Here is a 14,270-nt window from a genome sequence, read left to right as displayed (position 1 = left end):
TCTGGCTGGTGAATCTTGCCCATATGCTCAGGGTTTAGCTGATCGCCATATTTGGGGTCGGGAAGGAATTTTCCTCCAGGGCAGATTGGAGAGGCCCTGGAGGTTTTTCGCCTTCCTCTGTAGCATGGGGCATGGTTGACTTGAGGGAGGCTTCTCTGCTCCTTGAAGTCTTTAAACCATGATTTAAGGACTTCAATAGTTGAGACATAGGTGAGGTTTTTCATAGGAGTGGGTGGGTGAGATTCTGTGGCCTGCGCTGTGCAGGAGGTCGGACTAGATGATCAGAATGGTCCCTTCTGACCTTAGTATCTATGAATCCATGAATCATTAATGTTACAGCATTCTTACGGTATCACTCACATTATACATCTGTAATTTATGTAAGCTTCCAAAACAATAGTTACATTTAAATTCCTACATGTAAGAGGGGAATAATCTGTGCACAGGACCTAAAAACTGTGAACTCCTGACTTCTAATCATGCAGTGGCCTTGGATAAACTACTCAATCTCTTTTGTTCAATTTCCCCATCTGTAAAATGGGCATGAGAAAAGCTACCTGGCAGAGGTGTTTTGAGAATTCATTAGTTAGTGAAGCGTTTTTCAGTTGTAATCTTCTGTATTCTTGCTAAGGATTGTGTTATGCTTTCTTAGATTTTTGGTTAAGAAAAATAACCTGCCTTTCACATACAGCGCCATGTACACATAAGTACTGTTGTGCTATATGGTACTATGTTTACTACTGTATTTATAGTTGACAGGGGTATAATTTAGAGCTTGTCAATTCATAGATGTTGTAAATTGATTTCGGGGGGGGGGGGGGGCGGAGGAGAGAAGAGTTTGAAATTGTTTCCCTGAAAAATGAAGTTAGCTTAAAAACTATTATTGCGGAAGAGATAAAAATGCTGAAATCTCGTTCATGAAGTGTAATACTGGAAATAGCAACTTGTCCCCCCTCCTGTTTGTTTTTTCCAGTATGGGGTACTGCATCCTTTTGGTCCATGGTTTGAAAAAGCTCTGTGCCTGGTTAAATCGATGGGGAACTACTGCTCTGACTCTCTCTGCTTTGCTGCTGCTGCTGCTGTTCTCTTGGAAAACTGTGAAACAGAATGAAATCTGGTTGTCAAGAGAATCCCTCTTCAGGTATGATCAGCCACAGGAAAATATTTGCTGTCCCTCTATCTTTAAATTTATTTGTAAAGAATCAAGAAATACATGGCATGTTGTTGTTGCATGGAACAAATCATTTTTATTAAGTAAAAGGAATAATTCCACAATTATTGTATTATTGTGTTGTGGCTTGCCATTTTTATACAGTGCCCAGAAGTGCATGTTTTTTAACAGAGAGAAGGAAGACAAGGTTCCTGCCCTGAGGATCTAGTAGTTCAGATTATACATTTTAAATATAATAATATGTGTTTTAAAAGAGAGGGGTGGGTAGAGGAATTTTACATAAAGCTAACATAAAGAGCAATATTTTAAATGAAATTATTACCCACAAAAAAAATCAAAGCAGTTTTTGTGAGCAGATTTGAACATTCCCCTGCAGCACCATGCCCCAAACTGGATTATGCTAAAGCAGGGGGTCTCAACCGGGTCTGGGAGGTGTGTGTCCTGAAACTTTTTTCAGTTATGAGGTTGCAGTCCGGAAGATATTGAGAATCACTGTGCTACGGTGTGAGAACCAGAAGGTGAAACTGCCTGGAAATAAAAGTGACATGAACTCTTCAAGCTGAGTGAAATGCAAAATGTAAACAAAAGGAATACTAAGAAGGAAATGTGATCTTTAACATTCTTTCTGGTTAAGTAGGCTACATTTTTATTAGTAACACAGGTAAAGAAATATGTCCTTGTGGGATTGTTTTGTTTTTGTATCTCAAATAAAGCAAATGGAACACTGCTGAGGAGACTGAACGGTTTTATAAAGGATAAAAGGAAGAAAATGACTTACCAGTAATTATTTTCTCACGTAATATCTAAAACCATTGTGCAAACACTGATACCAACACTGTATCTGCATATGAACAAACTTTAGTATTGCAAATACGACTTTTTTTTTTAGACATTTTAGTTTTAAAAAAAAACAACAAAATCTTTGACTCAGTGATAATTATTGCTGTGCCTTTATTTAAAAAATACTATCATCTTCTATAGACATGGTTCAAAACATGGTAGTAACACCATTGGAAAGATGTAGAATTTATTTTTTAACAACATTTTTATAATGATAGAAAGTAGGGCTGTCAATTTAATTGCAGTTAATTCACGCAATTAACGCAAAAAAATTAATCGAGATAAAAAAATTTATTGCAGTTAATCGCAGTTTTAATTGCACTGTTAAACAATAGAATACCAATTGAAATTTATTAAATATTTCTGGATCTTTCTCTACATTTTCAAATATATTGATTTCAATTACAACACAGTATTCAATGTAGACAGCACTCACTTTATATTTGTATTCAGTTTTGTTGGCAAACTTATTAAATTTACTTCCTGATGCTTTTTCAGCAATTGTCTAGTTATGAGGGCATCATGGTAATGCAGGTGATTTGTACATCAATTGTTTAACTTGATTTTCAGAGCTATTCACCAGAGCAAAGTTTCATTTTCTCATTATTAAAGGGGATGACATTACTGCTAAACCTTTTTATATATGCCATGCTATAGAAGCAGATGGAGCTTTATTAGAGAGATATTTTTGAAAGATATGGAATAGGAGCTGCTTCAATATAACACAATTCATTGCCTATCTCCTAAAACGTGTTTACTTCTTAAACAATGGAAACCATGGTGATGAGATCCTGGGCTCAGATGCCAACTCATTTTAATCATTCACTGGATTTCAGTCCAAACCTCCCAGGGTTAATGCCAACAATTCAAAAGAAAGCCCTGGCTTTGCAGCTTGGCAGATTCTCTTCCTTTTGAAGGGGAGGAGACTGTAATTGCTTGTTTTGTGGTCATAAAATCACCTGGTAGCAACTGCACATGAGATGGATTCAGGAGATATTGTTGACTGGATAGACAGTTCCTCCCCCCCCCCATTCTGAGAAACAAAGAACTCCTAGACTATTTCATGTGCACAATTAATGAGCTGAATTCGTTCCTAGTTTAACTGGATTGAACTCATTGGGGTTACATTGGCATTGAGGCATCTATTCCTGCCTGACAGTCTTCCAATTTGTAATATTTGCTCATAGAACACATGCAACCATCCTGTCAGTGTGGTTTCTGCAGCCCAATGACTTGTGGTTTATATACTTGCTCTTCAAAACTGCACTGTTCCAATCTGCTGAATAGATGGTGGTGCACATGCTCCTGGCATGTGCACATGCTCCTGGCATGTGCACATGCTCCTGGCATGTGCACCCCTTTGAATGGAAATGCAAGCACGAGTTTTGGCTTTTCTTTCATTGTGATCATGAGTATGACCATATGTGCAAAGATGGCTAGGCCGGGAGAGACACTGCCAACCTTGATTTGGTTGCCAAAGCAGATCTACCGTTGGCAGCATTTGGAAGAGGCCAAGAAAACCACAAGAACTTAAGATAATGGGTACCTGGCCTCCTTCCACTTTATTCTCAAAGAAAATGCTGTTTTAGTAGTCTGAGAAGGTGGAAGATCGAGTCTCCTGCCTCCTAAATTCTTGTGATTTATGTTGCCTCTTTCCTTTGCTCTTAGTGGCCTAAGGAACAGGCTCAGTGCCTCTTCCTCCTGAATCTGAATCTGCAGGCCAGCATAAGCAAGCCCTAAAGCAAGTAGGTTTGAGACAACAAAGGCTCCCTCCCTGCTGCCTGCCAGAACTCCTCCGTCATCTCACTTCATGCCGTGGGTGGCCATCTTATGGATGTGGGGGCTACTCTGGGGCTGGAGGTGTTTGATAGCTGCTCCCTGGTGCTAGGTTGCTGGAGAGAGATCTTTGTGCTGAGGCTTGGTGAGCAGGGCTATGCAGTAGCATTAATAGGGAATGGGACTCTGGGATAAGAGTTCAGATTGGGCTTTTAGGGAGCAGGAGCTGGGAGGGAAGTGAGAAAGGTGCATTGACGGGGAAATTCTGTCCTAGGAGAAAGTGGGGGAGAGGACTTTTGACTAGAGTGGGTGAAGGGGAGACTGTCAATGAAGACAGGGGAGAAAGGAAACAAAGAGGATGAATGCAGGGAGAACAGCAATAAGCCAAGAGGGAGAAGGCAGGGGGAGAAAGTGGGGAACAACAGGGGAAAATAAGAGGAAAAATAGAAGGGGAGCAAGGAGAGGAGGAGACGAGCACAATACAAACTTGCATGCAGGAAAGAGACAAACATCAACTGATTTGGTAGATGGAGTTTGTCTCTGCACACTTGCACATTGTGGGGCGAGTCTTCCATATAATTCCTGTTTTCTCCATTCTCCTTTCTGTCTCCCATTTCAGCTTTTCATTAATTGTTGCTTTTTGTCATCTCATTTTGTCTCATGTCTATTTTTAATTCCTCTCTCTCTTATCCTTGAATGGACTGTGGTTCTTTGGTGATTTTGGCCATTGGGTGAGACTGCCCCTATTATATACAGATTTCTCTAATCTAGTCAAGATACACTTGAATGTACAACATTGTAATAGGCTGGCCTCCTTCAACGCACCCCTTAGCGTAGGGTCACGCTACAGGGAGCCTGCTTCACTTTCCCTTCTTGGACTGTTTAAGCAACTTTTGTCCATTCCCATCCTTTCTCAGGTTCTGCTTTGTTAAAATAACAAACATCCAAAAGTCCTTACAAACAAAGGTTTTTCTTCCTCCATACCTTCCTGCCCGGGGGCCCTTTCCTGCTTTGGCAGGCCATAGCTGGGCTCTACCTGGCTGGAGTCTCAGTCCTGACTCCCAGGACTCTTTGCTAGAGCCTGCTCACTCCTAACAGTCTCTAAGGCATGAGCATTCCCACTTTTCACTGTAGACTCTTTCTAGGACAATCATCATGATCTCTTCCAGGTGTGGCTCATTCTGTAATCAGGGTTGGCTAGCCCCAATCCTCCAGGGGTGTAAGCCAGCCTGTTACAAACATGGTATCAATCACATTACACTCATTTTTATCATATACTCAGGGTGAAATTCACCCTGGTGCATGTAGCAATGCAAGGCTCAGGCACCGTTTGTGCTGGCCGTGTCTGCACATAGATTAATTTTACCCACTGAGAGCATTTTTTCAATCACAAATGTTATAATGTTAGGAAACTGAGATGATATGCCATCTGAAGGTGTGGTGGCCACATACAAAAATGTACTGTCACTACTGACATTAATTAACCTGGTGGTTTGCAACCTTCCACACAAAAAAACAATGGTCGATGAATACCTCCATAAGGGTCAGCAGAGCTCAGTGGGCCAAGAAGGGTCTAGACTCTGCTCCTCTTTGCTGTACTACCCTTCAATCAAGCTACCTAGTACTCTGTTGAGCTTTAGAACAGCAGTTCTCAAATTGGGGTGTACGAGCCCTTTCAAGGGGGCTGCGGGGCCCCGTGGCTGAAACCCAGAGCCTGAGCCCTAGCGCCCCTCAGGAGGCTGAAGCCAGGAGGCATGGGGCTGAACCCCTGATTTCTGGCACCCCCCATGGGGCTGAAGCTGGGAGGTATGGGGCTGAATCCCGGAGTCCCGCACTCTGGTGGTTCCTGTGGGGAGAAGCCCTGAGCCCATGGGCAGAGTTGGAGACATGGAAGGCATTGCCCCCCCTAAACTGCAGCACAAGAGCACGGCAGTCTGGGGGCAGTGCCACACCTGACCCCCCCCCCAGCCAGGTCAGAGGTGGGAAGCTGGAACTGGGCAGTGTGGAACAGCTGCTGATCTGACTGGTGCCAAGGAGTGGGCAGCGACAGCGTTTCCTTGTCTCCTGCTGGTGCCCCGGGTTGAAGCTGCTCCCCAGCTCCCAGCCTCTTTTGCTCATGCAGCCGGTAAGAGCTGCCTGGGTGGGGAGACCCCTCTGGGAACAGGGGGAGCCCTCCTGGCACACAGCCCCTAGCTACCCCCCTCCTTGCACCCTGAGCTACACCCCTGCCTGCACACAGACCCAGCGACCCCCTCTCTGCCCTTTGAGCTACCCCCCTGCCCGCACACAGCCCCTAGCTATCCCCTCCCTGTACCCTAAGCTGTTTTCAATCTTTTTGAGACAATCCCTCACCTTTGAATTATAATTTTTGGTGGCATGCCCCCACCCCGAAACCCAGACAGGCTGGGTGGCCTGCTGAGGTGAGTCATGGGGTAGAGGTGGCATTCCCTTCCTGGACCCCACCATCTGCAGTTGGCCGTGCCCCGCTGGCCCCTGCCCCCCCACAAATAGAAGTCAAACTATGCCTATACCCAAGGCCTCTGACCCAAGTCTCTCTTCCCCTTCCTTCCCCCTGGACCCTGGAGTTTTTATAGCATGTTGAGGGGGGCCTCAGAGAGAAAAAGGTTGATAACCCCTGCTCTAGAAAGTGTTTCCACATCATCCCCAACTTGGGAGAGTGCTTTAAATTGCAAGTCTACCCTGAAATCAACTATGTAAAAATGGTTTCAGAGTGGCAGCCGTGTTAGTGCGTATCCACAAAAAGAAAAGGAGTACTTGTGGCACCTTAGAGACTAACAAATTTATTTGAGCATAAGCTTTCGGGAGCTACAGCTCACTTCATCGGATGCATGCAGACTAACAAATTTATTTGAGCATAAGCTTTCGTGAGCTACAGCTCACTTCATCGGACGTCCGACGAAGTGAGCTGTAGCTCACGAAAGCTTATGCTCAAATAAATTTGTTAGTCTCTAAGGTGCCACAAGTACTCCTTTTCTTTATGTAAAAATGGTACTTTTTGTTTACGAGCAAATCTGTTTCCCAAATCAGTGATTTAAATCTTTAAATCACTTTAGTCAGGTAAAAAAGAAGAAGAGGACAAAGCAATTTCTACTTCTTACTCCTGTTAATTCTGCAAAGAGTGAATTGGCTTCTATTCCATTTGTGCATCATCAACTGAATGTTTTCAGTTCCAAGTATTTTACGCTTGTGAAAATCAGCGGGCTAGGGCTGCACATGTGTCACTGAGGGAATAATTGGCTTGAAGATCCTTTATTAGTGGCGATGATTCATAAAGGAGAAAGAACTCAACTCAGCGCAGCTTGCCTCCTAGAGCCCAGGTTGGATGTGCAGGACTGATGATAGAAAATCTTTTTTGCTTATAAACTGAGCACAATTCATGTGGGCATCACTGAAACGCATTAAAATGGTGCCCCAGAGAGACTGACTTGTAAGAATAGAACCTGTGCTTTAGGACAGAATGGGGGCTACTGAGGAGAGGTTGTTTCCAAGCATTGGCCAAGTAGGATTTGGTTAATGATGATATTTGAAGTTGGGAGTGCTACTGGTAGTTTACGGTGTTGTATCCCACTAGGATGACTTGTAGCTTTATCTCTGAGAGGAAATATGTGCAAAATGGCTTGCATACATTTATCTTTCATTTATGACAGTTAAAGGTAGCAGGATAGTCAGCAGGGAAGAAAAACCTTCTGAGAAGTGACTTTCATGCTCAGCGGATGTGTTTCTTTCTGGAGTTGGCTTGGTTACAATAAATTCTGAGATGGGAAAAAATTGGAAATGCATATTGGAAAAATGTGTGTGCAGTGGTGGGAGGGGGGCTTGGTGGGAACAGAAATGGAAAAACATTATGTGCTGCTTTGTTGTTTATACTCCTCCCTTTCCCATTTGGCTTTGGTTAGGAACATGATTGTTTCCTCTTTCAGTTAGAGAACAGTGTCCTGTTCTAATCAAGAGCCACTTTTCAGAAGTGTTATTTATTTACCTAGGCGCTCATCCTACATGTAACTGGTGTAGTGTCTGTTCTTCAGGCATTCAGTGAAACTACTTATACTGTGTCATAAGCATTTTCAGGATCAGCCCATCAGCTTGTATATGAGAAGAATAAATAGATCAACAAGAATTATTGGCTGAGCACAGAGGAATAAAGAACAAAAAAAAGAGCACCAATACAAATATTATCCTTCATTCCTATCTAACACACAGACATACGGTAGAGAGAGAATGTTTATCTAGGGAGGTCTTAATAAATGGAACCATAGTGATTGATTAATTATACTTAAAGGGAAACTGTCAAAACAAAAATACTATTTAAAAAATGCCTGTCTCACTAATATAACTGTGGTTTATTAGAACTGAAATACGTAATGTACTTCTCACCACATATTCATTTTGCTGTGTTCGGGCCAGGACTATAATGAGCTCAATCACTCATTAGAGTTAGGCCACTGAATAACTCTGAGATTATAACAGTTTTGAGCCACTACCTATGTTTTCACATAAAATGTAGTCATTGATGTAATGATACAATTTCCATATAAGAATTAATACTCCAGTAATGCCCAGAATGTTGTAAGTGAGTAGTTAATAGCTCCCAAGCCAATGGAAATTAATGCAGCCATAGCATTCACATGTTACTTGCTGCTGGTGTATAATATCTTTGTAAAAACAACAATAGAGAATCATTCTCTTAAGAATAGCATCAATTAACTGATTTAGTTCAATGATTAGTCACAGAATGGCTTGTGTCTTAGTGCCTCCTGATAAATAATTTAGGAAAACCTTATGGTTAGGAAACCAAACAAGTAGTGATTTTTAACTCTTATAGGCAAAGCACAGATCTGTTGTGCTGAACACTAAGTTACGGTGGATAAACCTATGGAAGGGTTCTCCTTTCTACCATGCATGCGCATTTGTCTGCCTTTCCTTCTCTCATCTCCACACACACTGATGCCATACTGCCCCATCCTCATTCCCACCAAAGTCCATTATGCTTTCTTCCCCTTCTTATCCAGGCCTCCTATGAGACATCTACAACTGCTCCTCTCCCCGTCCCATCCTGGCCTAATCCCATGACCTTTTATAGCGGTGTGGGTTTCAGAAGTAGCTCTTTAGTTTCTCAGGTGGGCTAAGACTTGGCTTCTTTTTTGGAAACTAATACGTCAGCACACTCTAAGATGGGAAAGGAGGAACAAGCCAAAGCCTGGCAGAAAAGCTGGAAATGTGCTGATCTCTGCAATTGCTTACTATAGTTAGGAGGGTCTGATCTGGTGGATGGGAAGAAGGAAGCAGCAGTAAAACAAGTGTACCTTAACCAAATTGTGCGAAAAGGAATAGGGCTGAGGTTTGAGCCAGTTCTTATTCTTTATGACATGAACCAATTCAGCCATCTCTATTCCTAATAATATTCTCTATTCCTAATAATAATTAGAGATCCTCTGGATGTCTGGAAGCTATATTTCTCTGCTTTATGCAACAACAAGAGAGTGCCTAAGTTTCTAGATCTTTGTAGGAGAAATGATTTATGATGTGTCTTCTGTTATTTCTTTTAGTGTCCAGCATCATTACAGCATTTCTCTTAGGGCATATCTCCACTTACCTGGGAATTGACGTGCAGCATTTGATCCACCAGGGATCAATTTAGTGGGTCTAGTAAAGACCTGCTAAATCGACTGCCAATCGCTAATCCGTTGACTCTGGTACTCCACCAGATCAAGAAGCATAAAGTAAGTCAACAGGAGAGTTTCTCCTGTTGACCCAGTGCGGTGTAGACACCGCAATAAGTCAACCTAAGATACGTCGACTCCAGCTACGTTATTCACATAGCTAGAGTTGCGGAACTTAGGTTGCCTTATCCCGTAGTGTAGACCTAGCCTTAGAGTCGCATGGTTTTGCAGTCCTATGTAAATCTAGTCATCAAACAGCTGCTGAGTCATGCATTTTATTGATTTGGCAATGGGTGGGCATTTGTGTGTGTTTTTCTTTCTGTGTTCTAAGTGATAATGCCAGTAGTTCAGCTCCTTCTCAGCCCCAGGTACACTCCGCTCAGTTTTTCTGCTGTTTATAAATACCTGTTTAGCCCACTGTGCAGTGTGCATCATGCATCCCCCTCTAGGGGCTGATTCAGACAGACTAGCTACCTACTGCCACGTCCAGATAATGGACTTAGGTCAAGATTTTTAAAAGTGACTAATGATTTTGGTGCCTCGGTCTTTGGGTGCCCAATTTGAGAAGCCTTAAAGGGGCCCAATTTTCAAAAGTTGCTAAGTGCCTGCTCTCTACAAATGAGGCCCCTTCAGATGCTATAAATTGGGCATCCAAAAATTGATGCACCTAAAATCACTAGTCATTTTTGAAAATGTAAGTATTAGTCCTTCAGCTCCAGCGGCAGAGATCTTTGGTGCTAGAAACCCCATGCTTAATCCCTGGTGCTAGCCTGTGATGAGGATGTTGCATCTACACATTGATGTCTATACAAAACTGTTTTGTATAGGCTGAAGCTCTGAATCTGTGGGCACCTGTCTTAACAGTTAACCTCTTTCCATTTTTTAAAAAGAAAAGGAGTACTTGTGGCACCTTAGAGACTAACAAATTTATTAGAGAAATTATTTATTTCGTGAGCTACAGCTCACGAAAGCTTATGCTCTAATAAATTTGTTAGTCTCTAAGGTGCCACAAGTACTCCTTTTCTTTTTGCGAATACAGACTAACACGGCTGCTACTCTGAAACGTTTCCATTTTTTGTTTCCCATTTGTAGGTCAGGTGTGCAGACTCTGCCCCATAATGCCAAGGTACACTACAACTATGCCAATTTTCTGAAGGACCAGGATCGTAACAGCGAAGCCATCTATCACTACAAAACTGCCCTCAAGTAAGTTCCTTGAAACAACTATTACGACTATTTACTTAAACTTCCTCTTGTGGTACGTGAAGTGTTGTGTTTTCTCTTTTCCTAACAATAGACACCTCCCTGGTAGCAGTTATGGCTTAACTTGAAAGCTCTTTGGCTTTCTCCCACTGTGTGTGCGCTTGTGAGAGAGAGTTAACTATGTGGCATTCCAAAGTTTCCATAGCTACACATTGAGTAATGAGGTGTCATTTACCTGGCTGAATGTACACTGGTAAATGGGAGGGAGTTGCCATAGCTGTATTTGCAGGTGCTCAGGCCATTTATATTAGTAAATTATTAATGGTGCATGTATGAAAAATACCAAGTCTGTAACCAGCAAGGTAGAGTAATGATAATACTTAACACTTATACAAAGCTTTACATCTTCAAAGCACCATATAAACACTGACTATTAATTTATCCTCAGAACATCCCAGCCTGGTAGGTGGGTAAATAGTATTATCCCCATTTTACAGACGGAGAAACTAAAACAGCAAGATGAGTTGACTTGGCCAAAGCCACATAGTAAGTTTGTACCAGAGCCAGGATTATAACTCATGGCCTCATGATGCCCAATCCCACACTTACTCCTACAGACCACTCTGCCCCTCAGTATAGGTGCAGCAGTGCAGCACCACTGTAGTTAAGGTTGCATCCTGAGTTCTGTTTAAAGCTTGATCTTTCTAAACTCTCTAAAATTGGTAGGCTTGATCAGATTCCTTTGAAATTTGGTGTGCCTCAGCATCATGGCCGGGTCATGGGTGTCCAGACCTAGTAGTCAGAGCCAGACTCTACATTCATGAGACAGGAGTCAGGATACCAGGAGGTCAGAAGTAGGAAACAAACTGGAGACCACGACAAGTCAGATGCCTGGGGTGAAACCGGAGCAGGACTTGGGGAGGGAGCAGAAGGCACACAGAGTAGAGTGGAGCCCAGCTGTTCAGACAGCTTACTGTTCCTGCTGCTGGCTTAATTAAGGCCAGCTGGCCAATTGGGATTTCACCAATCGGACCTCAGGGGGCGGAGCCTCACACTGGGGCTGGGCTTTGTGGATCCCAGGTAAGCTATTGTCAGCAGGCTGCCGGGTGGCTGCTCCCATGAACCCTATGGGCCTGGGTTTGAGCCCTTTGGGTCAAGACACTCAGGAGGGTGAAGGATAGGGTTATTGACCCAAATGTGGGGCCATGGGGTTGTGGAAATATGCCTCCCCTTCCCCAAATTAGCCAATTTTCAAAAAGTTTCTCAGGTGTGTGTGGTTTTTTTTGTGCTCAGAGCTAGAGATCAGGCTATTGATAAGATGATGGCCAGAACAGTCTCAATCTGTCAAGTTTTACCAAAGATAGTGCATGGTGCCCGCTAAATCTTTTGGGGACCCAAACTAAGAACGGTATTTAAGAAAAGGTATGTTTTTACAGTGCATGTGCGCTAATCCAGAAAAATGGATAGAGGGCTTCCATTCCCACCAATTTTTACATGCTTGTCAAGCTTGACTGTTGTTAGTACGCTAAAATCTGAATGGTTACTTGGATTGCTTGGAAATTTGTTGTGCTCTCTGGAGGCCTGGGCAGTGTTCATGATCCAAATTTGGGGTCAGTTCATCAATGGGTTCCTGCATTTCAGAACTCCCCAAAATAATTTCCTTTTGTTGCCTTGTGCAGCCTGGCCCCACAGCTCAATAAATGGGCAACCTTGCAGCCTATAGCCTCCTTCTGAGTTGTGGAAATGGGGAAGAGGAGCCTCTCCTAGAGGAGCAAACACAAGAAAAAAAATAACAATAAAAGACTGAGAGAAAAACAGAAAGCAAAAGCCAAAGATACAAAAAAAAAAATCACACCAGAGAGGAAAGAGACAAAGGCAGAAAAAGAGAAAAGATGGGCAGAAGAAAGGCATGTAAGACATAGCTTGGTGCAAGGGAACATGTGCGTATAAGGGGTATCATCCCTTGCAAACTAGGGGCTCTGACAGAAAAATGGCTGGGAACCTTTTCTTACTGATCTGCAGCTTGCTTAGTCCCTAAATGTGGAGGAAGGACAGAAATTACCTCTGTCCAATTAGACTGTGTCTGTGCTAATGCCCTCTGGCAAACTAAGGAATAATATTGATGGCTCTGAAACGGAGCCCCACCCAGTCATGATTAGTTGGAAGGATGGTGTTTGCTGCCACCCACCATGTCTGGAAAATGGATGTGAGAGTCATTGGATAAAATTTTGGACCGGGATATTGAGGACATCACAGGTTTTTTGTTTTGTTTTTTTTAAAGTATTAGCAAATGCTACCCATCTGTAAAAGTAAACTTACTAGTACCCATGGCTGCTTAGCCACTCCCTCCTCCCCATGTTGACACTGCCACTGGTGCAGGCATCTGTTTGTGTGTTATTCAGAGTTTATAGTATTTGCTGACAATAGATTTTGCTCAGCTGTGTCTCTAGCTCAGCAGCACCCATTTATCATAATTATGGTGCTGTCTTCTGCTCTGCAGTATTTCAATTATACAAGTGGCTATTTTAGAATTGATTGCAGGCCATGTTTATTACATTTTATTAGATATGTAGCTTGTCACGATGATGATATCTGCAGTGCTTGTGTCATGTAAAAGACTGCATTTTCAAAGGAGCTGGGTAGCTTCAGCTCCCTTTGACTTCAGTGGGAGCTGAGTTGTTTGGCACCTTAGAAAATCAAGCTATGCACCCTGAGGAGTTAACGTTCTAATCCTGCTAAATAAGATGCATAGGAAAACAAATGTTGTCTAGTGCTTGGATCTTAAACTAAGAGTTGTCTCTCATAGGTTCTGCTTCTCACTTTGCCATTGACTAGAGGTGTTACCTTGATCAAATCATTTAATCTCTCTGTGGCTCAGTTTTCCATCTGTAAAATGGGGATATTAATATTTATCTATATAGGGCCACTCCTACTCCACTTCTTTGTCCATCTTCTCTCTTCTCCTGTCTCTTTTTTCTCTCATGTTGTCTTTTCTGCCCCTGCGCTCGCTCCCTGACTGTGTGTCACAGAATGTTGGGTCTATATACTAAAATATAAAGCAGTGTAGGTAAAAAATTGTAAACCGACTTCCACCAAGAATGCCATACTATAAATTATGCACAATCGCTCCCAGTTTTGAAAAGTCCTGGGTCAGTAGGTAGGTCTTGCACCATACATTGAAATTCAACAAATTCCAGCTCTGTTGAACCAGTGGAAAAGGTTAATAAATAACATGGTGATGGGTGCAGTATAGGATCCTAGATACATGCCATAGATACAAGCAAATTCCAGCGCCAGGCTTCCTGTAGTGAGTATAACCTGCTCCCCAATGTTCCAGTGTAGAGAATGTTAGCAACAGCACCCAAGCTGATCCTAGCTGTTGCACCACCACTTTCTCACAATGTGACTGTAATACTAATGATACTGGGGCGAATTCTCTGTTGGTATAAGTTATTGGAGTCCCATGGAGGCCAATGAATTTGTTGCAATTTACATCGGCAGAGAATTTGGACCATTAATGTTATGTTTGGCAGTCTAGTGGTAATCCACTGTCCTGGCACATATGGATCTAAATTTATCTACTGATCTTGTGGGACCAC

General features: G+C 42.7%; 1 protein-coding gene across 6 annotated transcripts in view; it reads left to right on the top strand.

The window, feature by feature from the left end:
• Positions 1-14,270, top strand: part of TMTC1 (transmembrane O-mannosyltransferase targeting cadherins 1) — a 184,794-nt gene that overhangs the window by 121,087 nt on the left and 49,437 nt on the right. For 5 of the 6 annotated variants that reach the window (XM_038369642.2, XM_038369659.2, XM_038369651.2 and 2 more), the window contains 2 exons: positions 974-1,141; positions 10,561-10,674. In XM_038369642.2, the coding sequence (XP_038225570.1) occupies positions 974-1,141; positions 10,561-10,674 (282 nt within the window). The remainder of the gene's footprint in view (positions 1-973; positions 1,142-10,560; positions 10,675-14,270) is intronic. The other variant, XM_043518065.1, reaches the window with a different exon arrangement.

The sequence above is a fragment of the Dermochelys coriacea genome, chromosome 1 (genome assembly GCF_009764565.3).
Source record: "Dermochelys coriacea isolate rDerCor1 chromosome 1, rDerCor1.pri.v4, whole genome shotgun sequence".
Taxonomy (NCBI): Eukaryota; Metazoa; Chordata; order Testudines; family Dermochelyidae; genus Dermochelys; species Dermochelys coriacea.
The sequence above is the reverse complement of the archived record's forward strand: the minus strand, read 5'-3'. Positions and strand labels throughout refer to the sequence as shown.